The sequence below is a fragment of the Thunnus thynnus genome, chromosome 19, assembly GCF_963924715.1.
Source record: "Thunnus thynnus chromosome 19, fThuThy2.1, whole genome shotgun sequence".
Lineage (NCBI taxonomy): Eukaryota > Metazoa > Chordata > Actinopteri > Scombriformes > Scombridae > Thunnus > Thunnus thynnus.
The window spans coordinates 9,985,984-10,011,148 of NC_089535.1; the positions used below are offsets into that span (position 1 = coordinate 9,985,984).

Sequence of the window (25,165 nt, forward strand, 5' to 3'; positions counted from 1 at the left end):
ATTCCCAGTAGTTATTTGTATTGTAATATTACTGTGTTGTTAATAAAGTTTTTGTTTCTTCTGATTTTTTGGTCCCAGCAAACGATGCTTTTTGATCTACGGCCTGATTGGACGGTAGAAATACTTTCTTCACCACTTTTTATCCGATTGGTCAAGAAAAAAAGGCAACCGCCTCTACTCCGCGTCCGATTGGCTGATGGTCGCGTCAGTATTCCTGCGTTTCCATGGCACCGCCCCCGAGCAAAGAACTAGTATGCTGCTTTCACTGACTGTGACAGGGACGTCCTTCCCCCGACGCCTCGGTATGTACCTATCTGTGGGATTATCTTATTAGTTGTGTCGCTGGTGAGCTGTTTTCATTGCCGGTGTCCGTTCAAAGCTTCGCGGCCGGTGTCCGGTTGACCGGGTGATGCTCTGTGATGAGAAGTGACAGATCAGACTGAGCTAGGCTAGCTGGTGTGCTAGCTTTAACGTTAACATGCTCGTCTCTGAACTGGACACTCGGGTTTATCTGCTTGCTACTGAGGATTTTGTGGCCTGCCATTCACAAAATAGTTACCAACAGAGTTCAGATTTGTTATATGTTTCACGTAAAAGTTGAAAAAGTGGTGGCAGGGTCGACATCTGGCCTTACAGGCTAGCTTGCTATTCACCTTATAATCAAGTCTGTCAACTGGCAGCCGCTCCATCATCAATCATTTGTCATTTGTCCTGTCTGGCTGGAGAGTGATTGTTGATTTTGCAGCTTAGTCGATTTTTATTGTAGATTGTACATTGTAGGTGTACAGTACGTGTGGAGCAGTCTGCATACCAGACTGTGTGGATATCTGGCACAATGTCAAGTTGCTCTGCTGCTTAACACTTAATGCAAGCTTAATTTTTCCAGCTTAAACTATGAACCTTTGCAAGTTAACTCCATGTCTGAGTCTAGAGTGTTTTGCCCTGGAGCCAACAGCACTGCTGCACTCCGTACTTTGTCTACTGATGCCCTATACTTCACAATATAATGCAGCTCCAAAGAGAGGAGACTGCTGCAGATAATTTCCTCATGTCTTATCTGTTGCAGGGTAATAAAACTACAGTCAAACACCGGACCAGCAAGTTAAGGAGTGGATGACGACAGACGGTTCATCAGCAAGTCCCAAGCTGGCTGATCCCAGAGCAGAGAGGACACTGTGTTGAGGGTGAATGTGAGGCTTTGGAGAGCTGTGGCCTGCAGGCATTTCGATTTCTGAGATGTCAGTCAAACGAGCAGAAGGGATGTCCATCGCCCAGGCTCTGGCCATGACTGTTGCGGAGATACCAGTGTTTCTCTATTCCACATTTGGGCAGGTAAGCTACTTTGCACTTGCACATATACAGTTAAGGTTTGCATCTCTACTAGGGCTGCAACTAAGGATTACTTTCATCACCGATTAATCTGATATTTCCTCAGTTAATCGATTAGTTGTTTAGTCTATAAAATGTCAAAAAATGTCGATCACAGTCTCCCAAAGCCCAAGATGAAGTCCTTTAATGTCTTGTTTTGTCTTGACCTACAGACCATAAACCAAAGATATTCAGTTTACTATCCATGTTTATGAACGTTGCTACAGTTTTTCAATTCAACCTTGCACACTATATTCTTTACATTCTTTAATTATTTTATAAATATTTCTTTAAACCTTCATTTTAAATTCTTCTCAAGTTTTAATACCTTTTTTTTTATTTACACTACCTTTTCACCAAGCCTGGGAAAACACAATTTCATGTCTTCATAGGTAGCATTTGAAACTGAAAAGTATACATATAATAACGGTGAGATGACAATAAAGGTCATTGAACCCTTGGAAAAATTACTCAAAACGATTTGATCATCAAAATAATTGGTGATTAATTTTCTGTTGATTGACCAATCAACAATCTCTGCACACCAGCACTATTGACTATATTGTGGAGATTTTTTCAATAAATTATGTACCAGTGGAGGGATCTTTATGATGGCAGCTCATGTTTGTTCCTCCTGCTTTCAGTCCATATTTTCTCAGCTAAAGCTCACCCCAAACTTGAAGAAAGTGCTGTTTGCCACAGCGCTGGGCAGCGTTGCGCTGGCTCTCACCGCTCATCAGCTGAAAAGGCGGGGGAGGAAACGGAAGCAGGCAACACAAGGGAAGGAGGGCCAGAAGACGGTGGGCATCCCTGAGGCGCTGATAAAGACCGGAAGGCCCTCATCATTAAAGAGAGGTGTGGACGTCTTAACGTTGGACACTTTTTAATTATTACTTTTCTATGTGGTTTGTAGGGTGTCTCGGCATCTACTTAGATATATTTCTCTGTGCAGGTCCGTTTACTGGGCGGCAGATGATGAGTCCCAGCACTCGGAGCAATGACACCATGAGTGGAATCTCTTCCCTGGCCCCTAGTAAACACTCAAGTTCCTCACACAGCCTGGCATCTGTTAGTTTTACAATCTTACAACTCACTCTTAAACATTTTTGCTTATTGTTTCCCTCAGTGTCTCATGTATTTAATGTGTCTTTGTGTGTGTGTGTGTGTGTGTGTGTGTGTTTCCGGTCCAGATGCGGGTCCCAAGCTCCCCAAATCAATCTGTCAATCCATCAACACCCTGGGAGGCAGAGCCAGTGGTGGAAGAGTCAGGGGCAATAGAGGATGCTAATGCAGAGAATCTTTATTTAATGGGTATGTTTTAACTACGACTCACGTTAAAAAACAAACAAAAACGTTGTACACAAGCTGAATGTCAAATATAGTGAGTTTTTTTTTTTTGTGTGTTACCTGAGATATAATGTGAGGAAGAGAGAAGTAAGCTCTACTTTGTCACTTATTGTTTAAGAACCTTTTACCCAGAAATAACAATTGAATGTGAAACAAAATAATGCATTGCGGTGATGAATGTGAAACCCAAATGATACAGGATGTGTTTTTGCTGCATTTGCAGAAGGAAGGAAAATATTCACATTTGCAGTTGGTTTGGATGACTTACAATCTTTGCATTTTGAATATCATTAAAAGTTACTTTTCTGTGTCTTTTTACCAGTTTATGGTGACATTAAGACACAAGCTATCCATCATTATACTACAACATTTCCCACATTATGTGAAATCAGCATCCACTTACTACTGTACTACTGTAGTGACTGCTGGTGGTGTAGAACAAATGGATTAAATCTAGGATATAAATCTAGGATATAAATCTAGGATATAATCAGGTAATAGCTGGACTCTTGGACTCAGATTGCACTTGTCTGGCATTTGGATTATGCTCTAAGAGCTATTCGGAATTTCTCATTTTGGACTTTGGTAAACCTCAGGTCACTTAAATGTACATTAAGCAATATTTTTCATAAAATAAGTATTTATTTGCCACAACAATTCAATTCTGTAGTTCTGTGCCAATTTTAGCTGATTTTTTTTTTTTTTAGGTTTTCCGACTCATGGGTAGGAAGTATGGTTAAATCTGGCTGCTCTTTTCCTGTTAGGGATGGAGTTGTTCGAGGAAGCGCTACAAAAGTGGGAAATGGCCCTGAACATACGCCACCACACCCACTCGACCTCCAGCAACAACAGCCTCGCTCTGCAGGGGGCGGCGTGTGGAGACCTTCCCGTGGTAACCTTCATACTATTCTTAACAGCACAGACAGCTCGAAACTCTTGTGCATGGTCTGATTAGTTACCAGTCCGAGTACATTACTGTAATCTATGGTGTCTTTGGCGTTCCACCTTCTCGTAATGTTGTTGGTTTGAATCGCCACACGCTGGTTGTCATGCTGTTAGACAAAAAAGCAGCTTTCTTCTGTTGCGCTTTAATGAAATACAAACGCTGTCTATATAATTAGCACTAATTAGTAATTTCCGGCCTTTTTAATGCTTTTCTCCCCTCTGTTATAGGTTGAAGCTCGTAATAAAGTGTTTGCTGACAAGTTAGAGACGCTACTGCACAGGGCTTACCACCTACAAGAAGATTTTGGCAGCAGTATCCCAACAGACAGCGTGCTGGCAGACTTTGGTAAGCGAGCAAGTTTTTCAGAAAATGCAGAACTGAAAACTGATGCATGCATGAGTTTATATGTGACCTTTTAAAAGAAGGTAGACATATCACATTTTCATTTTTGACTCCACCAAAATTATTGTCTGCACTTAGTCTGTATCAGTAGTAATATTTCTTATTGTTTGACCGGTGGGGCTACATTTTATATCTCTTGAGTACATCTGTGTTTTCATTCTTGCACTCTGAGTTTGTGTTGTTCCTTCGGCAGAGAGTGAAGGAACTCTTATCTTGCCTCAAGTGGAGAGTTTCCACCAACTGCGAGATGATGATGCCACCACTGTTACCTCTGACGATTCCTTCTTCTCAGCCGCAGAGGTTAGCTCCCTTTTATCTGCTCTCTGACAGAAAACAAGATACTTTATGGCACTGGCTGATTTCCCAGGGCCCCCCTACTCATATACTAGTACACTCAACATATGCTGTTTTTGTCTGTGCAGCTGTTTGATGCCATGTCTATAGAAGATGTCTACCAGCCACTTAAGCCAGCAGCTCTCTATGAAGAAGCCTTGTCTCTGGTCCGGGAGGGTAAAGTGTGCTATAGGTCCCTGAGGTAACTGATGTATAAAGTCTTAACCTAAATACTTGAAGCTGTGCTAATCAATATGCTTATATTAATAATGGATTAGATGCGAAAGGAGTTTGACACAGATAATTATCACCCAACTTAACTTTACTGCACAGAGCTAAAAGGAGAGCAAATATTGGACTTAAATTCATCAGTTGGCCAGAAACATGAAAGCTAACGAATGCTAATGTTGCTCTGTGTCTGTTGGATGTTTGCTAACATGTCGACAATATCAACTTTACCGCTTGTTCCGCTGCCCCCAGGCGGTCAAAAAATCAATTTTAAATGCACAGTTGCTCAGAGAAGAATAAGGTTTCAGTGAGTTTTATACCCTTTTCTCTTTTTTTTCAGGACTGAATTACTTGAATGTTATGGTGACCAAGACTTCCTTGCCAAGCTTCACTGTGTGAGACAAGCATTCCAGGTCTGCTTGAGCTTATATGACTCATCCTTATTACATAGATCTTTGTTTGCTTGACTGCAGTTCTTGTGATAATCCGTCAGCAGCTGTTACCGCACACTATAGTCAGCAAAAAGTATATTGTGTTGCCCCTATGCTCATGGTGTACATGTGAACCCTTGAGTAAAGAACAGGGGGACCTGCTTATCAAAACACTGCTCTATAGCACCACTAGTGGTCAAAAACTCCATAGTTTTTTTTATCGCTTTGGTTAAAACTTATCAGCATGATCAAGATTAGTTTCAGCAGTCTTTATGGTTCCTGTAAAACTGTCATGTCAGCTGTGAACCAGCAGCTATGACTTCAGCAAAACAACATTCAGAAAGCTCTTATTAAGCTCACACATTCTTGCGCTCCTTTGGCTGACGTCCCTTCTAGCAGGAACCTGACTTGGTAACATTAACTTCAGAAAACTGGCAATAATTGTGTCTGATTGCCAATTTTCCAATTCGTAAGCAATGAAAAACACAGTCTAGTTGCTAAATATTGTAGTGCAGGGATAGATCTTTGTCATGATGAATCTCTATAAGGCTCTAGGATAGATTCCCTCTTTTCCCTTTTTTTTCCCTGGACTCACCGTCTCTCATGACACCACTGATATTATACAATGTACAGTATTGTAATATGATCATAGTAGAAACCTTGCAGCACACTTCAACAAACCTGCATTGGTAATATGTCGTATTAGCACACACAGGCAGTAAGGTTTCTGCGCTTGAGCAACATCCAGACAAAAGCATGGAGGTCAGATAAAAGGACAGCAGCTGCAGCCAGAGAGAGGTGACTCACAGCGTGCCTTACACTCAGAAAACGGATGAGGCTCTTAGTCTTTGTCTGTAAAACATTTTTAGCTTTGTTCTTCAGTCTCAGGCAAAGGTCAGCACTCCCGTGAAACTCCCATTCATATCTGCAGCTGTGTTTACATCTGCAGTGTGTTATCCGCTTTTATTTTTCAGTCAATCAGTCCCACCCTGCTACACCTGAGTGATGATTCACTTTCAAGTTAACTTGACCTGAATGTGTTATTGAAGCACGTTGATGGCAGTCATTTGCAGCCAACATTACATCATTACACTTGAAAATAAGTCGACGCTGTGTAGAAATCAGATGCCCGCTGTATAAACTATTATAGAAATTACTACAGAAAATAGAAGAATAATACTTTTCTTTCCCCCCAGGTCCTGTTATCAGATGAAACTCACCGCACATTTTTCATGGAGACCGGGAAGCAGATGATTGCAGGGTTGATGGTGAAGGCAAACAAGGTAAAATCTAATCTGTATCCTCAATTATTACCTTGTCCTATTTGGAGAAACAGGACAAGCTTCTTCTTCTGTGGACATATTTGCACAGCTGTAACTAATTAGATCCTGTCTTGTTGTTGTTTTTTTTCCTTCAAAGGGTCCCAAAGGCTTCCTAGAGAGCTATGAGGACATGCTGCTTTACACTCAGAGAGAGGAAACGTGGCCTGTCACTAAGATGGAGCTGGAGGGCCGAGGGGTGAGGATTTCTACCGTTCTTCTTCTTTTTTTTTTTTTTTGACACTGTATGTGCTATCATGAATATGTTAACATTGGCTCATGTCAGGCTATTTTTACACCCAGCCAATAAGAAGCATGAATCTGAATGACAGTGAATTTGAATATCTGTAAACAGCACTGTCCTAACTGTAACTGTAAGCATATGTGTTTTATGTTTTATTCATGGGAACATGGATACTCCGGCGGTTTACATGAACTTTAGATACTCTGTCACTAACCTGAATTAAACTTTAACTCAAGTACTCACTGTCCTTTTCTTAGTATAAGGCTCACTTTGGGGGAGAAACTGTAGTTGCTTGCTTGACTGGCAAACAAAACATCTTCAATTAAAAGGCACATTTGTTTACAGTTGGATGCACTGCAATATGCATCATTAGATACTACAGGAATGAAATTTTCCCTCAGAAGTTAAAGGCACCCTGTGAATTTTTTTTTTTGTCTTTTGTTTGTAAACAAAGAAAGTTGTATTTATGTTCACTGCTCCTCACCAAAAACACATTCACGCAAAAGATTTCCAAAGACAATTTTGGAAGAAATTGAAACCTTAATTATTCAAATCCATGTTTACCTCCTTGCAGTCTTATTTACGTCTTCTACTTGTTTTCTTGACACAATACTGCCACCAACTGTTGATAAGCGTAATAACTTGAAACTCACAATACTAACAAAACAGGCACCCAGGCTGTGTCTGAAGTCACTCATTCACAACTCATCGTATAACAAAAACCCAATAGTTTACTCAATAGTGAGTAAGTACATTCAAAAGTAAACAGGACGTAAATATACATGTATGCGTGTATATGAACCCACGCACAATAATAATAGTAAAAGCAAAACCTTGAGCTAGTTATAGCTAATTATACTGCACTATATAGTAAATTTGGAGTGATTTCAGACTCAAACCGACTCTTAAAGACATCGCTCCATAGAGTTGCTGGTGGTCAAAAACTCCACAGGGTACCTATAATAAAATGTGCATTTATATTTCATAATTACTAGTGCAACTCTGGATTCAAACACCATCTATGTTATGATCTCTGCAGGTGGTGTGTATGAACTTTTTTGACATAGTGTTGGACTTCATCCTGATGGATGCATTTGAAGACCTGGAGAGCCCTCCCTCCTCTGTGGTGGCTGTGTTGAGGAACCGCTGGCTCTCTGACAGCTTTAAAGAGACGGTCAGTTTATACACACATACGAATTCCTTGATTTTTGCTACTGATGCGTTATTTACTTTAATAACAGAGTCGTGTTTTTCGGTTAGGCTCTGGCGACTGCTTGCTGGTCTGTCTTGAAAGCGAAAAGACGTCTTCTTATGGTGAGTTTGAGGCAATTTTAAAACTTTTTTTTATCGCTTTCCTAGTTTCTTAAAGTACTGTTGCATATCTTTTTGATTTTGACGGCTCTTTCTCTTACTAATGTCCATAGGTTCCTGATGGTTTTATCTCCCACTTCTATGCCATATCAGAACATGTGAGCCCAGTTTTAGCGTTTGGGTTTTTGGGACCCAGGCAGCACTTAACTGAAGTGTGCACCATCTTCAAGGTGAGCGCATGCAGGACTAAGAAACTGTTTTTTTCACAATTTTGGAAATGAATTGACTGTTTGTGGTGTAATTTAAAGGGACACTCCACTGATTTTACATATGAAGTTCAGTTTACTTGTCATGAGGATTACTACACAGCCTGTGACAACAGTCGACAATGTCTTCTGTGGCTGTGGAGCTTTCCGAAGTGTGATGTCATTAGGGTTTTCTCTGTTTTTGCTTGAGACTTCAAATTTATAAGAGGAAGCCTGTGTTACAAACTGGGTGTGTGGAGTTTGAAAGATGTAGGTGTTTATTAGGCAAGGAGAGTCTAATGAAAGATGCTAGCAGGTTGCATCATGGGAAGTGTAGGGTCCAGGGGGATGACTCTTACAAGGGGCTAAAATTCAAAATATCTCTGCCTTTGCTGCTTTTTGCCTTTCTTTCTTTCTTTCTTTCTTTCTTTCTTTCTTTCGTACAATAGAGAGACGAGACACTACACAAAAAACAAACAAAAACAAACCACAGTTGCTACAGAAATCAACAAAAATACAGTATTGTGATGGACCAAACAGATAGTAATAATCTGAAATATGTGAGTGGACAACATCAGTAACCTTAGCGACAACCTTGGCAACAAAGCCTACATAACAGGACGGGCTGTGGGCTTTTTCAATTGACTAAAATTAAGCCTTACAAAAGTGACCATTCTGTCTTAAATCAGTTTCTCACAAGCCCTCCAACTTTATGGAAGTGTAAAACTAAATTGCTGGAGTACCCCTTTAAACTTATAATCACCATGTTATGTATATATTTCAGTTTCCGTTCATTCATTTCTCTCCTTTCATCCGCAGCAACAAATCGTGCAGTACCTTAAGGATATGTTCGACCACGACAAGGTCCGCTTCACCTCAGCTCAGTGCTTGGCCGAGGACCTCCTGAACCTTTCCCACCGCCGGAGTGAGATTTTACTGGGTTATCTGGGTATCGATTGCCTTCTGGAGCTCAACGGTGCCCTGCCCAAAGACACAGAGGGCTCATCGGGGCCCAACTGAGACGACGAGGGTCACTACGGGCTTCGTCGGGCTTGTACAGACCGAATGCAGTAGGCTGACCAGTAGGCAACGGCGACACCTCACGGCTCTGTAGCTACGTTGAGACTGGATTGAATCATACTCCTGTGATACACTGACAACCAGCATTATTTTTTCATTCATCTGTGCTCATCAACTGTTTTCATCAGACCTACAGTATCACCGGTCCGTCTTGTTAACGAGGGAGACCGTCTGGATTATAAGATTCAATCTCTCCCTCGTTATCTGCTGCTGCGTATCAAGAATGCCTACTGTAGTGATCTCAGATGTGTGAGGACTTGCCTCTGCCTTGCTGGGTGAAATGGAAACTTCTCAATATAAACACACCTGACGGAAGCGCTCCCAACACATGAAGACCGGGCCTTCGACGCTATTACTAGAACCAGTGGCTGCATCGTAACCTCCTGTTCATCACCTGTGGCATCGAGCGGGACATCGTAGTCTTCATTATTATTATTATGTGAAAAGAAATGGAGTGAAAGTCTGTCGATATTGTGGCATTTGTATGTTTTATATATTAAAGGGGGAAGGATACTTGTTCAAATCACGATAATTTCCCGACAGCCTCGGCCAACTGAAGACTTGTGCCGCGTGATGAAGGACGTAACGGATTTGTCTCCTCGCTGATTGTACTTAAATCCTCTTTAATCTGAAGTATTTATCCCAATTTGGTTTAGTCATGTGACGAATCCAAGAGACTGTGTCGACTGCAAACAGACATCTTGTAATATTAGTGTAGGGTGCTAACATGTTACTCATATAGAAGATGAATTATCCCGAAACTGCAGTATATTCAGACCCCAGACGACAATTTCCTCACATATATTCTTCTCATTTGAAGCAGATGTAAAGATGCAAATTGTTAAGTTTTGTAATGTTTTACTTCCTCTGAATCACGGTGATCCCTCTCGATTTTTATTTGGCAACAGATGACATGAATATTATTGTTTTAAATAACACAGAGGCACAAAAATATCTTTTCCCACTGCAAATAACACAATACCAGGTGTGGAAAACATCTGTCTCAATACTGATTATTGCCAGTTTTGAAGGTGCAACAGTAACAATATCTTGAACAGTGAAACACATCACTGCTCTCAGGGAGTAATAAGTAACAGTACAACTTGAAATAAATATTAGGTAATGCATTATGTTTTGACTAATATGCCAGATTATTTTTTTTCAAATTCTTTGAGTTAATTTATGAATCTGTTTAGCCACTCGAATAGCTTCCAAATATTTGTGGCTAAGATGTACAACTTGCTAAATTGAATGAACTGAATAAATATTTTATAAAATAGAAACTGTTTTAGGGAAAATGTAATATTAAGAACAATAGTAGATATGAAGTACAGATATCTAATCTGAAAGGTCACTCTGTAGATGTAAATAGGACGAGTGGATTACACAAAAAAAATCAGCTGCTTTCACCCAAAAAGGCCTTTTTCACAGCAAGCAGTTTGACTTCTCATAGTGGAGAAAAGCACAGTTGTTACAAATCAGCTTAACGATGAAACTGTCATCATTTCATAAGTAACACCTGTGCTTTTCTTACTGTGAAACGCCAAAGAGTCTTGAGTGGAAAAAGTCAGATGTTCATGGTCGTAACAAAGTGCACACAACCAAAAAAACAACAAAAAAACACTTCGTCACTATAAACTGTGTGTCACTAAAACGACCCTCCTGCTATTATCCTTGCACATTTTAAAATTGACCTCTAAATGATAAAGTGCCATGTGGTAGTCTTAGCGAGGATATTGTTACTTTGTTTGTTTGTTTGTTTTGTTTTTTTTACAGTATAAAGACCTGTAATGATGGACCAGGCATTTTACAGTCAGACTGTAACCTACATAAGTGCAATGATAACCCCTGAGTTAGTTGTCTTTGTCAACAGAGACACTGAAGGGGCACGAAAATGCCAAGCTGGGAGGATCCTCCACTACTGTAAAAGCAGATTTGTGTTGAGAAACTGTCAAATACTGAATTATCTTGATGAAAAGATGATTTATTATTATTAACTACAGTGTGTGTGTAGTATCCTTGCAGTGTGCATGAGTGAGAGAAGGGAAGACATTGCCGTCAAATCACTTTGTGTTTCATAGTTTTTGGGTTATTTTAATGTCAGTAGTTAATCATTAGAAGACATTAGCGGTTTGTTATTCATAATCATTTAAGTGTATGTTTTGTGGTCTTGATAATCCAAATCTTGCTCTTGTTGCAATTCGCCTCTGAAATTCAGAGCTCAGAAATGTTTTTTTTCTTCTTTTTGGCTCTTTTGTGTCGCATTAGCATCGTGTCGTCTTGAAACTGTAACAGCTGTGTCGAGAGTCAGCATCGTAGGATTGTTTCTGTCACACGTGAACCAGAAATTGCGACTGTAAATAGAAGCTTTACAGTAAAAAACATCATTTAGTTCCTTGTTTTGGTACGCGGCAGATTTATGTGCAGCTTTGTGTTTTTTAAGCATTTTGCACTTTATCAAAAAAAACAACAAAAACAAAACAGAAAGATACAAGAATGTCCCACAATCCTTTTTTTTTTTTTTTGAGTTTGAGAGTTTTGAAGTATTTATCGCATCATAGAAGAGACGTATTATAAATAACATAGAACGTAAATGCTGTACATTAGAGAAATTATCTTTATCCCAGAAAACTATATTATGAAAATAGTTTATTCCGGTTACTATCACAAGTTTTTGTTTTCATCTCCATCTTTGAAATGTCCAAATTTTAACTTTTAAGAGCTTTTGATTGCGTGTGGTCCAATCCTTGATGAGCTGCCCCTGTTTTAGTCTTGTTATTGTAGAGTAGCAAGTATGTTTGCGACAGTATGTATCATGCAGGTAAAATACAATTGCGGAAATATGCTAATGTTTAAGTCTTGTTTTCACAGATTGGTCTGCTTTTTTTCTGTGTACAGTGTCCCGAGAGCAGCTGATCCGACGTATTCCTTCGACAGCTTTTGCATGTCAACATCATAGATTCTCTTGAAACGCATCAATCAATGTAAACCTGCAACATAAAGACCCCGGCTCAGCCCTAGTCGTTAGTCGTTTAGAAAATCCAAATTAGAAATGTGCTAAAGAAAATATTTAGGAACTTATTGTAATCATTCTGATTCTCGAAATTCAGGCATCGACTCTCCAACTTCGTGAACATTCAGTAGATTTTCAGAGAGGTTTCCAAACGGCCAAAATGTGGAAAGAAAGATGATTTTCTTTTTTTGAAAGTCACTGCTGTACATTACAAGTGTCCTATTCATGCCTTTTGTCTTTTCTATTGTTAAATTACAATGCCAGCACAAACTGTAAATTGATTTTGATTCTCCATATTAAATGTTTTTTTTTTTTTTGTTATTAAACAACATGTTTATTACGCCTTTTTCCCAACTGACGATGGCTCGTTGTATTTCATGTTCCACCAGGAATCAAACTTTCCTAACACACAGAATGATTTTGTTACTGTTGTAAAGAGGAATATTCTTAAGAACACACACTAAAAATCATTTACTGAATTGAACAGAGCAATCTGTCCTTAAAATGAATATAAACAAGTGAGTAAAATGTGTTAAAAGTGCCTTTTGATACCCTGAGAGGCTTTAATTGTTTCTCCAAGTTTCACTTCAATCTTGAGGAAAGACTCTGTTCTTGCTCAGCCTCATGATTTATTGATCCCACTAACATTTCAGCCCCTCTGGACCTTTGTCAAGAGTATTTTAAACAATTCTTACAACAATAATTGTGATGCTGAACAAGAGTAGAGTGCAGGATCTTCTTTTCTCAAGATTGAAGTGATACTTTCCAACACACCTGCATCTGAGATACTTGGATGTGTGAATATCTCCTTTAAAAAATGATCAAAAGTCAGTTATGTGAGATTGTCCACAAGGGGGCAAACCACTGCAGTGTGTTATTCAGAATTAAATGATACAAAGATCCTTGTTCCTTATATACTCATGATTAAAACCAGCTTCATTCAGAGTATTCCCAACATGGATAAATACATTTCTTAAATAAATGTAATCCATTATAAAAGCACAAATCATGAAGATTGTGTACTGTTTTCAAAAACTAAAGTCAAAGGTCTTCAGACGAGAAGTATGATTTTACTCACTACAACTAAAGCTTAATATTTATTGTATTAAAAATCGAATATGATAATTAGATATCACATGAAATTTGTAAGACGTCGTCACCACTGTTAGTCTTTATTCTGCATTACTGAGATCCTAAAAAGTTATTTTGCTACAGGAGTTTTGTCTTATTCATTCAACTCTTAACTGTTTTATAGGAAACTTCCATTTTAATAACTCCTCAAGGATATTATTAAACAACTTTTCTTCTGCATCCACAGTGTGCTTTCACTTCCAATATCATCTCCCTTTGTTTTTCTCTTTAGGGATGTTAACGCCGGTCTGTCAGTTTACTGTCCACCAAACTGAAAAACCTTCAAAAGCAATGGATCGCTATGAAATGTTGTACAGACGTTCATGTTCCCCAGAGGATGAATCCTACTGACACTGGTGATCTGCTGACTTTTCCTCTGGTGCCACCAGCAGGTCAACATTTTCAACAGACATCCTAAAGACATTGATGTACCTCTTTTTCTCTTGTTATTCTTACATACACGATTTCTTTCTGTTTTTCTTCTACAACTTTTTCTTCTTCATCATCAAACCTCTGAATGATAGAGGGCCACTGTTAGGCTGGTGCATTGGCAATTAAAGTGTGAAATTCAGTGCAGGATTCTTATTCATTATTAGGCTTTTTAAACCTACTTAGACTTTGTCAAAGAAGGGAGAGTCAGTTGGAGAAATACAGGAGAGAAAGCTGTGTAAGAATTAAATATTAGACCAGTAGAGGGCGCACGAGTCACAAGTTTCCTGAATAAGTTTGGAAACCCTGTATGTATGTCTACCTCTAATATCCACAGAAAGGCATTTTAAGTCTGTGAAAATATACTTGTTTGTATTTCTTCTCATTCAGATAAATGCTCTGAACATCCCTCACCATAGTTTCCAGTCATGGCTGTAACACAAGCTTTCATTCCTCCTCTATCCCTTTTTTCAAAACAGCATTTTTACCACACTTCTCATGGAAAATGTGGAAACATCACACATCAGACTGACTCAATATAGATGACGTTTAAAAGTATCGAAACCCTGATGGGTGTTGACAAAGACTTTGTCCTTTAACATTATATAATCTTCACATTTTACTCCTTTAAATCTCAATATCTTAAAATATCTTGAGTCCTGCTGTTCATTTTCTACTGCATCTGGAAGACTGTGCACACGACATGACATACATTTTCCACCTCTCTACTGCTTGACTGTCTTCTCTCCGCTTCCTCTGTTGTTTAGCTTTACAGTTTATAGTTGGAGTGAAGAGCTAGTTTGCATTTGTTCATGTTTTTGCTGTTTACTTTTGCGTGTCTCCTGTTTTGCTGGTCTTTGTGCACCTGCTGTTCCTGACCGACTCTGTGTGAGCTGTAAGAAGCCAGTGAGTTTCCCTGCTGTGTGTGTTTGTGTGGGTGAGTACATCTCTGTCCATAATCCTTTTGTTTTATTCTCAAGAATGTCACCATGGCAGTGAGGAACTTTTAGAATACTTGAAGTTTTCTGTATTTACTGCTTCTTTTTTTTTTTTGCCTCTTTTGTTTGTTTTGAAGTTTTTGTTCTATGATAGGTTCCATGCTGTAATCTATCATTTTAAAGATGAATATTTATATTGCTACATGCACTTTTGTATATCAGTTTGCACTGATTACCCTCTCCCACATCAACAGTCCTCGACAATCTTTTCTGGGCTGTTTCCGCCTTTGCTCATTTGTTATTTAGTGTTCAGGCCTGTCTGATCGATGTCCTTCTATTTCTTTCTTCTCCTACTGGGAGTTGAGCAATATCAAAACCTGTGTATTGCCATTTTTGCCTATTTGTAACTTGTGTTAAATTCAATCAATGGACCAAGTCAAAAATATAAAGTGAAAATAAATACTGTGGGCTTTAATTCTCCAATTCTGGGAGATATTTGCCTGTTTCGGAGATATCGATTTTACTGTCCAAAGTCATTACAGTTGCACAATAGATAGATTTTCCCTGCATGAAAAGATGCCTGAGCAGTGTGCTGTAAGTTAAGAGTTATTTGCTTTTCAGGTGCAGTACATGAGCGTTACAAAGTGCAGTTCAACGTAACCTTCTGTGGGTGGGTGGATTTTAGCGAGGGGCACACATTAAACAAGAGAGGTTAAATATTTTTGGTACCATGTTCTCATAAGTCATCCTTTGTAAAGGGGTTGTAACTATTAATAATGTTAATGAATTATTTACCAATGCTTTATAGATCCATCATAAGCCATCTAAGAGCCACTTTTTTGGGTTGCCAGGTTGTGAATAATGTATTTGCAGAGTGTTCGTCCTCCTGCAGGACCACTTGATTTGTCTTTTTAAAGGACCGGTTCACAATTTTTAAAGTCTGTCTTGAAACAATAGTCAGGATCCTAAATGAACATTGAGGTGTTTTTCTTGCCATAATCATTCCTCCTATTTATATTGACCGTTAGAAGATCCCTTCATAATTACAATATAAGTGATTGGGGCCAAAATCCACAGTCCTCCCTCTGTGAAAAAATGTATTTAAAAGTTTATCTGAAGCTAATATGGAGTCCAAATGCATCAAATCAAGTATATATCTCTTAACGTTACAGTCTTTTTAGTGCCAAAGTCCCTCTTTTTGTTACTATACTTCCTCTGCAGCTCAACAGGGAAATGCATTTAAATGCATTTTTGCACTAAATGACAAGTGTGTGGACACACTGTGGATCTTCGCCTCTATCACTTACATTGAAAGTGCATTTGAAGTCGATCTTTTAGTAGCCAGTATGAACAGGAGGAAAGATTACAGCGAGGAAAACGTCTTTTAGTGTTCATATGGGCGCCTGACTTTTTGTTTAAGACAAACTTGAAAAATTGTGAACTTATCCTTTAAGCTTTTCGGTTCATCATGCAGACTCCTCTAATGGACCATTTGGCCTCTGACCTTCTGGAAAAGGGCAGCAGAGCATCCGAACAAAATCAATTTACCAACAACTTATTTAGAGTTACGACTGCAGTCTCATGTTAAGAAGCTTTTATTAACAAAAGGTCCCCGGCTGGACTCAAACCAGGGACATTGTGGGTCATGATCAGTGCCTTAAAACTCCTTGAGCACCAGGTTGTCAAGACAGCTGACTCTATTAATGACTAAATTAAGTATCTGTATGTGTTTTTCTTCTTGTTCCTACAGTTGGATGTTTCACTGTGCAGAGTGATGTATGTTCAGAGTTTGACACTAGAAGGCTGTTCTCTTGTTCATTTGCTGAAGGCGGAAAGTTTCTTGTTTTGATTGTTCCAAGCAGAGTATTTTAGATGTCTTAACACGTGTCTGGAGGGGATCTTTAACATTTATAAACATATTATTAACACATTGAAAAGATAAACACCTGTCAAAATATTTTTTTAAGTGGTGCTCTTGGGAATAGTTTATATCTGATCTATAAAACATTTGTAAATTATGTATTAATCATTATTTCAGTCATTACTTGTAAACCTTTATAAATGGTGACTTATTAGAAAATGGGATTTTTAACTTGACTATAAATGCTTATTTATTGCCTACATTAATTTATTAATCATTAAAAAAAACCCATAACTTTATATTTCCTTTGAATGAGTGCAGTTCGCCAAGCAGAGCTGGACTTTTGTGTGGTTTTTGTTCATTCAATAATTCTCCTCTATGGGTTGAATATCTCCGGTGTGCGGCCGGGATTGGACAGCCAGGATTGGACAGCCAGGATTGGACAGCCAGGATTGGACAACCAGGATTGGACAGCCAGGATTGGACAACCGGTATTGGAAGGCTGGGATTGGACAGTCTGGATTGGACCGTCGCTCCACTGCCGGGGCCCGTTTGAACGGTTTGAACGCGGAGCTCCGCTCATCATTGGTCGGACGCGTGTCTGGGGCGTTTCACTGGGACTGCCCGGTTGTGTCCGGGTAAGATGGCGTTAGAAGAGCAGTGCTCGGCACCACCTCGATGGCGGTCTATATCTCTGACACACGTAGAGTTCCCGGAGGGTATGTAAACTCCACATCTTTCTCTACCTGCTGACGCTCTGCTTGTAATCACAGAATTTGCACATTTCGAGCAGTTCGTGTGTTTTTTTTCTCGCTACTGAATGGACACGGCAGTTGGCGATGCTGCCAAATAGTGAGACACTGTTAAAGCCCAGGCACAGCGGGGAATGTAACCCGGACTGCAGAATTGTGAGACAGCGCCGCATGCGCAGTTAGCGATAACGTCCACAATGAAGGCTAGCTAGCATGCTAGTTGTCTTGAATATCAGCATTGATATTTTATCTCAGTAATTAGCGAATATCCCGTTTCCTGAAATACTCGACGAGAATGAAGCATTTAGTAGAGCAAAACATAATTTATAACTGCGTGTAGTAAATAATTATTTCACATTTTTATATGTTTGTAGCCACGATTATGGCTAACGTAGCAGCTAGCTCCACGGCCTGACACTGATTAGTATAACTGGCATGAAGCACATTGATCGGAGCTTGTTCTGATAATAATAATATAAAATCAAATTATTTGATCTGTTAGTCAGTTAAGTCAGTTAGATGATGGTTTAACTTCACCACCTCGCACGCTTCCTAGTGTGCTCACAGTTAAATATCTCAACCATCCGGGTTTACTTTAAGTGTCACTCCCACCAGTGTTGGGTGATGTTTGGACTTTAACAGTACATTTACTCAAGTTCTGTACTTAAGTACAGTTTTGAGTTACTTGTACTTTACTTCAGTATTTCCATGTGATGCTACTTTATACTTCCACTCCACTACATTCAGAGGGAAATATTGTATTTTGTACTCCACTACATTTATTTGACAGCTTTAGTTACTTTCTGGATGAAGATTTGACATAATGGATAATATAACAAGCTTTTAAAATACAACACATAGTTAAAGATGAAACCAGTGGTTTCCAACCTTTTTTGGCTTTTGACATCTTACAAAAAGCAGTGTGTAGTCAGGGTCACATTTCAGATGTCTATGAGTTGTTAACAGCTCCACCAAATAGTGATTTTTCCCTCTAAACTTCTCACATGATTTAATTTCAATAAATGTTCAAACGATCCAATATTTCACCAAAGATTAGAGAAAAAGTCCAAAAACTGAAAACAGATTTGTGTATCAGAACTTTGTTTTTTCGTCTTTCCTCCCATTAATCATCTCACGACCCCTTAGATTTATCTGGTGACCCTTTGGAGGGGCCCGACCCTTAGATTGGGAACCACTGGACTAAACTAACTGACTAACTGTATATAAAGTAGATCAAACTAGCTCCACCTCCAGCAGCTACAACAGTAACAGGCTGCTCTAACACTGATGCTTCAGTATTAATAATCTAATGATGTCATATATAATAATATATCAGTCAGAGGGACCAAAACACTACTTTTAATGCAATACTTTAACTACGTTTTGCTGATAATACTTATGTACCTTTACTTAATAATTATCTTTTTTACTTGTAATGGAGTATTATTACATTGTTGCGTTGGTACTTTCACTGAAGTAAAGGATCTGAGTACTTCTTCCGCCACTGGACTTGTAATGTTACCAGAGTTTATGGTTTTTGTCTTAACATCAGAACTGTGTCACTGTGTTTTAGATGATCTGACGGGACAAGTGCTCGCCTACATCAGTCTCCTACCCATCGCAGTTCTTGTGGGTTTTGTTACACTCATAGTGTTTAAACGGGAGCTGCACACGGTGAGTTCTGCACAAGCAGTTTTAAAATAGCATCACATTTAAAGTCAAGTCTGTGCCCAATTTCTTGTATTAGCAGTTAATCTCTCTCACAGGAGCCTGGACAGCGGTGTCAGGCAGGCCAGAAGAGTTTGTAATCGTTCGTGTGTTGACCTGCTTTTTACAGATTTCGTTCTTTGGTGGGCTCATCCTGAATGAAGGGGTGAACTGGCTGCTGAAGCACATTCTCAGAGAGCCGCGCCCATGTGCAGGTTTGTGGAGGAACAGGCTGTTGTTTTTTTAATGTGTGGTTGGCAGGGTTGGGCAATACTGAAAAAACATCACAATCACCAGAATACCTTCTTCTGATATCAATAACAATAACTGTTCAGGTGCAGAAGTTCACTAGTTTAGGTGACCAAAACATTAGATTGAATGATGACAAACTGGTATTCCTATTAACTGTTAAATAACAGCCAGAATAAATTAAATAACTAAAAGATCTCAGTTGGTCAATAAACCATAAATTTTACTAGGGCTGCAACTAATGATTATTTTCATTATCAATTATTCTGATTACTATTTTCTCAATTAATCAATTAATTGGTCTACACAATGTCCGAAAAATTCCCCAAGCCCAGATGCAACCAGATGCAAGTTGGACGGCTAATTGTTGCATTACAGCATGCATGACATTGTTTAATATAACATGCCTCTCCCTTTCATTCTTGATTTAATCTGCCAATTAGTGAATTAATTGTGTCCCGACCAACAGTTCACAACCCAAAGATGTGCAGTTTACTGTCATAGAGGAATAAAGAAACCAGAGAATATTAGCATTTTCTTCATTTAAAAAATGTTGCAGCTCTTGTTAGGTTTAGTTAATCCTGTATTTAAACAGGTAGTCTCAGTGAGATCAAGATCTTTTTCAGTGGAGACCTGTGTACAAAGAAAAGAAAACATACACACAGTCTACATACACAATAGACAGATTAGTTCCACATTAAATAAACAATTACAAGTGTTCTTCAAATGGATTATGTTGTAATTTTACCCAACCAGCTCTTTATATATAGTCTAGAGAGATGTGTAAGAAACTGTCCACAACAGCCCTCTAACTATGTCATTTAGGGTCTTATGTACATAATAATAAGCATCTAAAAATGTATTAGAAATTAGTTTCAATTCAAATTTTAAATGTTGTCATTTAAGGTTTTGTAAACTTTAAAATTATGCACTAAATCCCGTGAACCAATCATAAATGACATGATGTGCTGAGGTAAATGTTTCAACTGTGTTATCGGTAGCGTTTCTGCATCTCAACCCAGTTAATTTTGCTCTATTCTTCATTACTGCAGTTAATGACCTACTGTACATTTAAACTTACACTAGTTCTGCTCAAGCACTCTCAGCTCTCTCCTTCTGTTAGCAACTATCTCACAAGTCACACAGTTGTTTACACACTTTTCAGATCTACTTTAGCTTAGCAGTTAGCGATGGCTTCTCTCTTGCTTGCTGTGTCTTATGTTTAGCTATTCCTCTGCCTCCTTTAGTGATAAAGGAACATGTAATAAATGTAGTTTATTTATCACGTCGGAGGTGACGCTCAGTGAGTTAGAAGTGCGGTGCCATACGATGGAAACTCAGTCTGGAGAAACAATCTAAACAGCCAAACGAGCTGTTTTTTGAACTGGGTTTTCTAATAGTCACGAATCTTCTTTTTCAGATTTTTGCGGATGCTTAATGAGACGTTCAACTTTTCATATCATACATGCAGTTTTTACTGTTTCAAGCCAAATTTCCAGAGGCTTTAAACTCGTACATTGTTTTACATTTGTATGAGGATGTGAGATGAACTCTGTGTTGTAAATGAATATTTATATCAGGTTGTGTTGTTCTTTCTGCAGGGGCTCATTCAACCCTGCACACAGAGTATGGGATGCCCTCCAGTCATTCCCAGCTCATCTGGTTCTTTGTTGTTTACTTCTTTCTTTTCCTTTATTTAAGGTGAGCTTGTTTCTTCTTGTTGTTTGGAGAGGCTCCAGGGCGGAGCTGTGACACTCTTTAAAGTTCAACAACTAATTAACGTCTGCAGTCCACAATGTATTCAGTTGTTTTATTCATATCTACCAGGCTGATTGATAAATGAATGTATTCTTTATATTTGTATCTGTTGTGTTATTTAGTTGGTGTATTCAAATGCATTTCTATCTTATTATTATTATTGCATGAAAGATCTTAAATTAACACCAAAGCTTGTACTTGCTGAGCAGATCTCTCTCTGTTAAAGCTTTGAATTTTACCGAATCGTCACTGGTTAGACGCTTTCATTCCACCTTTTTACAGGAAGTAGAGGTCGCGGTGTAAACTCATGCTATCCTCTCTTTTCAGAATGCATCAAACGAACAATGCTCGATGTGTGGACCTGCTGTGGAGACACATACTGTCCATCATCCTGTTGGGCATTGCCTTATCAGTCTCATACAGCAGGTAAGAGGCCGGTCTCATCTCAACAAATGACAGATAAATCCTAAAATCTAAGGTAACTGTTGAAAAAGGCACGTTAATATCCAGCGGTTGTAAAGTTAGACAGACGTACTTGTTTCATGAAGACATTGAGAGCTGAGCTTGACTCTCCTGAGGTGGTTTAACAGGACTGATGAGAAGTCAATCCAGAGTTTCTGTTTTTAATATTATTATTAAAAGTATTTTTCTGATCTGATTCTACAACTTCTATGTACCTTGTTTTGTGTGAGATGTAAATGCTCAGGTACAGACTTCAACTTACGAAGGAATATAGCAGAGGTTAAAACCCACCGACCCTCCTGTAGCGTCACATGACTCACACTGACCCACAAAGCATTTCGCCAATACACAATAATTGGAAAAGGAGCAGCTGTGAGAGTTTTTCGTAATAATAATAATGGGGCATCATCTTTGAATGTGGTATCCTGTCCTCCTTCATACATTTACGGGTGCAAAAGTCTTTGAACTGAAAATAGGTGGCACATCATCCATCACAACGTTGTTGACCAGTTGTAGTAGTTGGTGTACTCAGAAGGTAAACAAGAGGAGAAAATTTTTGGATATTGTTTGCCTGGCCAGCCCGCTCACTAGGGCTGCAACTAACGATTTTTTTCATTATTGATCAACCTGTCCATCATTTTCTCGATTAATCGTTTGGTCCATAACATGTCTATAAAAGATTGTGAACCACGGTTGCCTAAAACCCAAGATGACATCTTCATTCATATGTGTTCTTTTGTCCAAAACACAATAATGCTCTGTTTACTGTCACATAAAACAAAAGAAAAGTGGAAAATCGTCACAAATGAGAAGCTGGAGGCAGGAATGCTTCGTCTGTTTTCGTGAAAACTGACTTAAATGATTAACGGATTATCAATATAGTTGCCGATCATTTTTCTTACCATCAACTAATTGTTGCAGCCCTGCTTGCTTACGTTATGGCAAAGGAAGCCAAATGATCCTCTTAATTCTTGTAATGACACCAAATTTGATATCATGTAAAACACATGACTGTTGTAGTTTACTGACACTTGTGACTGATGCGTCGCTGTTTATAAGAAGCCACATTTACAGTCTGTGTTGTTTTTGTTTTTCCTGTGTCTCTCTTGTTCTCAGGGTCTACCTGTTGTATCACACCTGGAGCCAGGTTTTCTACGGCGGAGTAGCCGGTAGTACGATTGGCATAATCTGGTTCTTTTTCACACAAGAGGTGCTGACACCATTATTCCCCAAAATAGCAGCGTGGTAAGTAGCGCTCTAATTTCTCTGCTTCCTCCTCGTGTCACAGGGGAAGACGATTTCATCCGCAGCCTGAATAAAACTGGTCCATTATGTCTCCCTCTAATATTCTGCCCTCTTAAATATGCTTCCACAGGCCGATATCAGAGTACTTCCTGGTGCGAGACACAAGCCTGATCCCCAATATCTTATGGTTTGAGTATACAGTGACCAGATCAGAGGCAAGGTAAGTAAATACTGACACTGGAGATTCATAACTCACCGACTGTTGCGTTTGTCACCTGACCTATTTTTCTTTCTATGTTTTTTTTTTTTTAATCTTGCAGGAACAGACAACGAAAGCTTGGAACAAAACTTCAGTGATCCACACAGTTCTTTTGTGAAACTGAGTTTAGGACCACAAACAAACACACACACACACAGAATCATGCACACACACACACAAACACACACTTACTCAATTTAAAAAAAAAAAAACACACTGGAGAACCATCTTTTGGACTGACGTGGTTGCAAGGAGCAAAGGGCAAAAAAAAAACAAAAAAAAAAGAAAAGAAAAGAAAAAAAAAAAACGTTTACAGGTGGCGAAAGAGTGCCTGGACCTGGCCCGGAGCCTACAGCCTGAGCAAGTCCGTCCACACGCCTCTCCTTCTTGTACAGCTTGCCCAAATGCTCTTCAATGCATGCAAGACTGTGCAAGAGGCTATACTATTTAATGATAGATTAATATATATATTTTAACTATAAACGCACGCTGACAGTAACAGTGTACTGTAAGAGATTCAAGGAGCCAAAAAAAAAAAAAAACAAACGAGGCTTTGGTCAAGTTTCAAACGAGTTGATGGGCGTCATTGCAGCATGTATTTAGTGATCCTATTTTTTTTTGTTTTGTTTTGTTTTTTTTGTTTTTTTTTTAATATTCTGATGGATAGCTGGCGGGAACGGGCGGGGAGGGAGGGGGGGTTGGTTACGGCTAGGACGGGGGTGGTATATGGAATTAACCATTTTTCATTGTTATATAATAGAAAATGAACCATTTCTAAAATTGGTTATGATGTAATATAAATGAAAATTTGCACTTTGTGAAATTTAAAAAAAAGAAAAAAAAAACCCGACAAAAAAAACCCGACTAACACTAGTTAAATATTAAGACCCTGCCCCTCTTTTTCCCTCATCGGTCTTTGCTTTGTGTCTATGACTGTCAGTCCTAATATATTAGACTCCAAAGCTGATCTGCAACAGTGTAAATTTTAATGTTACTATTGAGCATCAAGGTCGAGGTTTCTGTTCATATTCATGTTTGAGGATTATGAGACTGAATAATCGCAGCAGCAGGTTTCAGTTGTTTTTGTTCTCGGACACACTTTTGGACTTTTTTGTTTTGTTTTGTTTTGTTTTTTTTAATGCCTCGCACACAGTAGCAGCCTGGGAACAGAATTCTGGGAATCAATTTTTCTTTTTTAGTTTTTTTTTTTTACTGCTCAGTTTCTTATCTTGTTTTCTGCCGTTGCAGAGAGAAGTTTTTCTTTTTACCTGCATTTCTGAGATAACATTCCATAACTTTTTAGTGAGAAAACAAACATAATGACTGCTGAGGGGGACGTGCTTTCTTTCTTTCTTTCTTTCTTTTTTCTTTTTTTTTTTTTTTTTAAAGAAAGGAAATAAAAAATTAAAGCCTCAGGTCAGTCGTAGCATGTGATTATGCTTAATTCCTCACAGCCCACGGCAGCTAATGTTGAAAGCTGTCGAGTGGGGATCTGAAGCTGATTTAAAACTGTCATATCATTAGTTCCACAAAGGGAAGTAGTTCTCTTAGAATATGTTTTTTTTTGTTTTTTTTTTCCATGTGTAACCTATATCAGGCTGAATAAAAATGTGTTTATGTACAAGAGATGGTTCAAGTGTCATACTTTCTACTTTGCATTTTCCACTGATGTGTGTCAGTCAGCCAACATGTAGTGAGACCATGAAATGATTTACTTGAGAAACCTCCCATCATAACACAATAATAAGTATCGTGAAGACATCACAGGTCTTTGAAAGTATTGCTGCGACACACACAAAAAAGGTCTAGATTATATAAAAACTATAAAAGGGGTTTTTAAAGTCTGAGACTGGGGGCCTCCCCTCAGACAAAGCTTTGAAAAAGACACCCACTCGTGCCCCCCTTTGTTTATCTGCGTAGTTTTGATGAATTCCTGGATGCCTTTGGGATCATGATTATGTCATTTGATCTCATAGAAACTCAACAATCAAGCCAAGAAATCCTGATGCAGCTGTTTGACAAACTTCAGACTAAACCAAATACATTGCAATGACTCTGGGAAAGTGGGAAAAACAGTAAATTCCCCCAAAAAATGTATCTCTGAACA

The 25,165-nt window shown here is 38.8% G+C and overlaps 2 protein-coding genes across 3 annotated transcripts; both read left to right on the forward strand.

Annotated features, from left to right (window-relative positions):
• The first annotated feature begins 133 nt into the window (after positions 1 to 133).
• Positions 134 to 12,625, forward strand: miga2 (mitoguardin 2). The gene is made up of 16 exons (XM_067574196.1): positions 134 to 302; positions 1,067 to 1,332; positions 2,013 to 2,223; positions 2,321 to 2,436; positions 2,559 to 2,679; positions 3,480 to 3,607; positions 3,889 to 4,006; positions 4,257 to 4,363; positions 4,486 to 4,598; positions 4,965 to 5,037; positions 6,252 to 6,338; positions 6,475 to 6,573; positions 7,658 to 7,792; positions 7,879 to 7,932; positions 8,043 to 8,159; positions 8,994 to 12,625. Exons 2-16 carry the CDS (start codon positions 1,237 to 1,239, stop codon positions 9,192 to 9,194), a joined length of 1,776 nt encoding a protein of 591 aa, XP_067430297.1. The 5' UTR covers positions 134 to 302; positions 1,067 to 1,236; the 3' UTR covers positions 9,195 to 12,625.
• Positions 12,626 to 14,676: 2,051 nt separating this feature from the next.
• On the forward strand, positions 14,677 to 23,922 carry dolpp1 (dolichyldiphosphatase 1). Of its 2 annotated transcripts, none has more exons than XM_067574393.1 (9): positions 14,677 to 14,764; positions 17,045 to 17,345; positions 18,952 to 19,052; positions 19,216 to 19,300; positions 20,936 to 21,035; positions 21,420 to 21,518; positions 22,671 to 22,799; positions 22,930 to 23,019; positions 23,120 to 23,922. In XM_067574393.1, exons 2-9 carry the CDS (start codon positions 17,270 to 17,272, stop codon positions 23,154 to 23,156), a joined length of 717 nt encoding a protein of 238 aa, XP_067430494.1. In that variant the 5' UTR covers positions 14,677 to 14,764; positions 17,045 to 17,269; the 3' UTR covers positions 23,157 to 23,922. The 2 variants fall into 2 exon arrangements, with proteins under 2 accessions (XP_067430494.1, XP_067430495.1); XM_067574394.1 differs by having other exon boundaries at positions 14,747 to 14,764; positions 17,059 to 17,345.
• The last annotated feature ends 1,243 nt before the right edge of the window (positions 23,923 to 25,165 follow it).

What these genes read in the sequence shown, in the direction of transcription:
- dolpp1 (XM_067574393.1), top strand. Translation starts at nt 17,270, where the DNA reads ATGGCGTTAGAAGAGCAGTGCTCGGCACCACCTCGATGGCGGTCTATA. An exon ending in AGAGCCGCGCCCATGTGCAG is followed by an intron (nt 19,301 to 20,935) that starts GTTTGTGGAGGA and finishes TTCTTTCTGCAG; the next exon opens with GGGCTCATTCAACCCTGCAC. An exon ending in GTGACCAGATCAGAGGCAAG is followed by an intron (nt 23,020 to 23,119) that starts GTAAGTAAATAC and finishes TTAATCTTGCAG; the next exon opens with GAACAGACAACGAAAGCTTG.
- miga2 (XM_067574196.1), top strand. Translation starts at nt 1,237, where the DNA reads ATGTCAGTCAAACGAGCAGAAGGGATGTCCATCGCCCAGGCTCTGGCC. An exon ending in AGAGAATCTTTATTTAATGG is followed by an intron (nt 2,680 to 3,479) that starts GTATGTTTTAAC and finishes TTTTCCTGTTAG; the next exon opens with GGATGGAGTTGTTCGAGGAA. An exon ending in CGAAAAGACGTCTTCTTATG is followed by an intron (nt 7,933 to 8,042) that starts GTGAGTTTGAGG and finishes TAATGTCCATAG; the next exon opens with GTTCCTGATGGTTTTATCTC.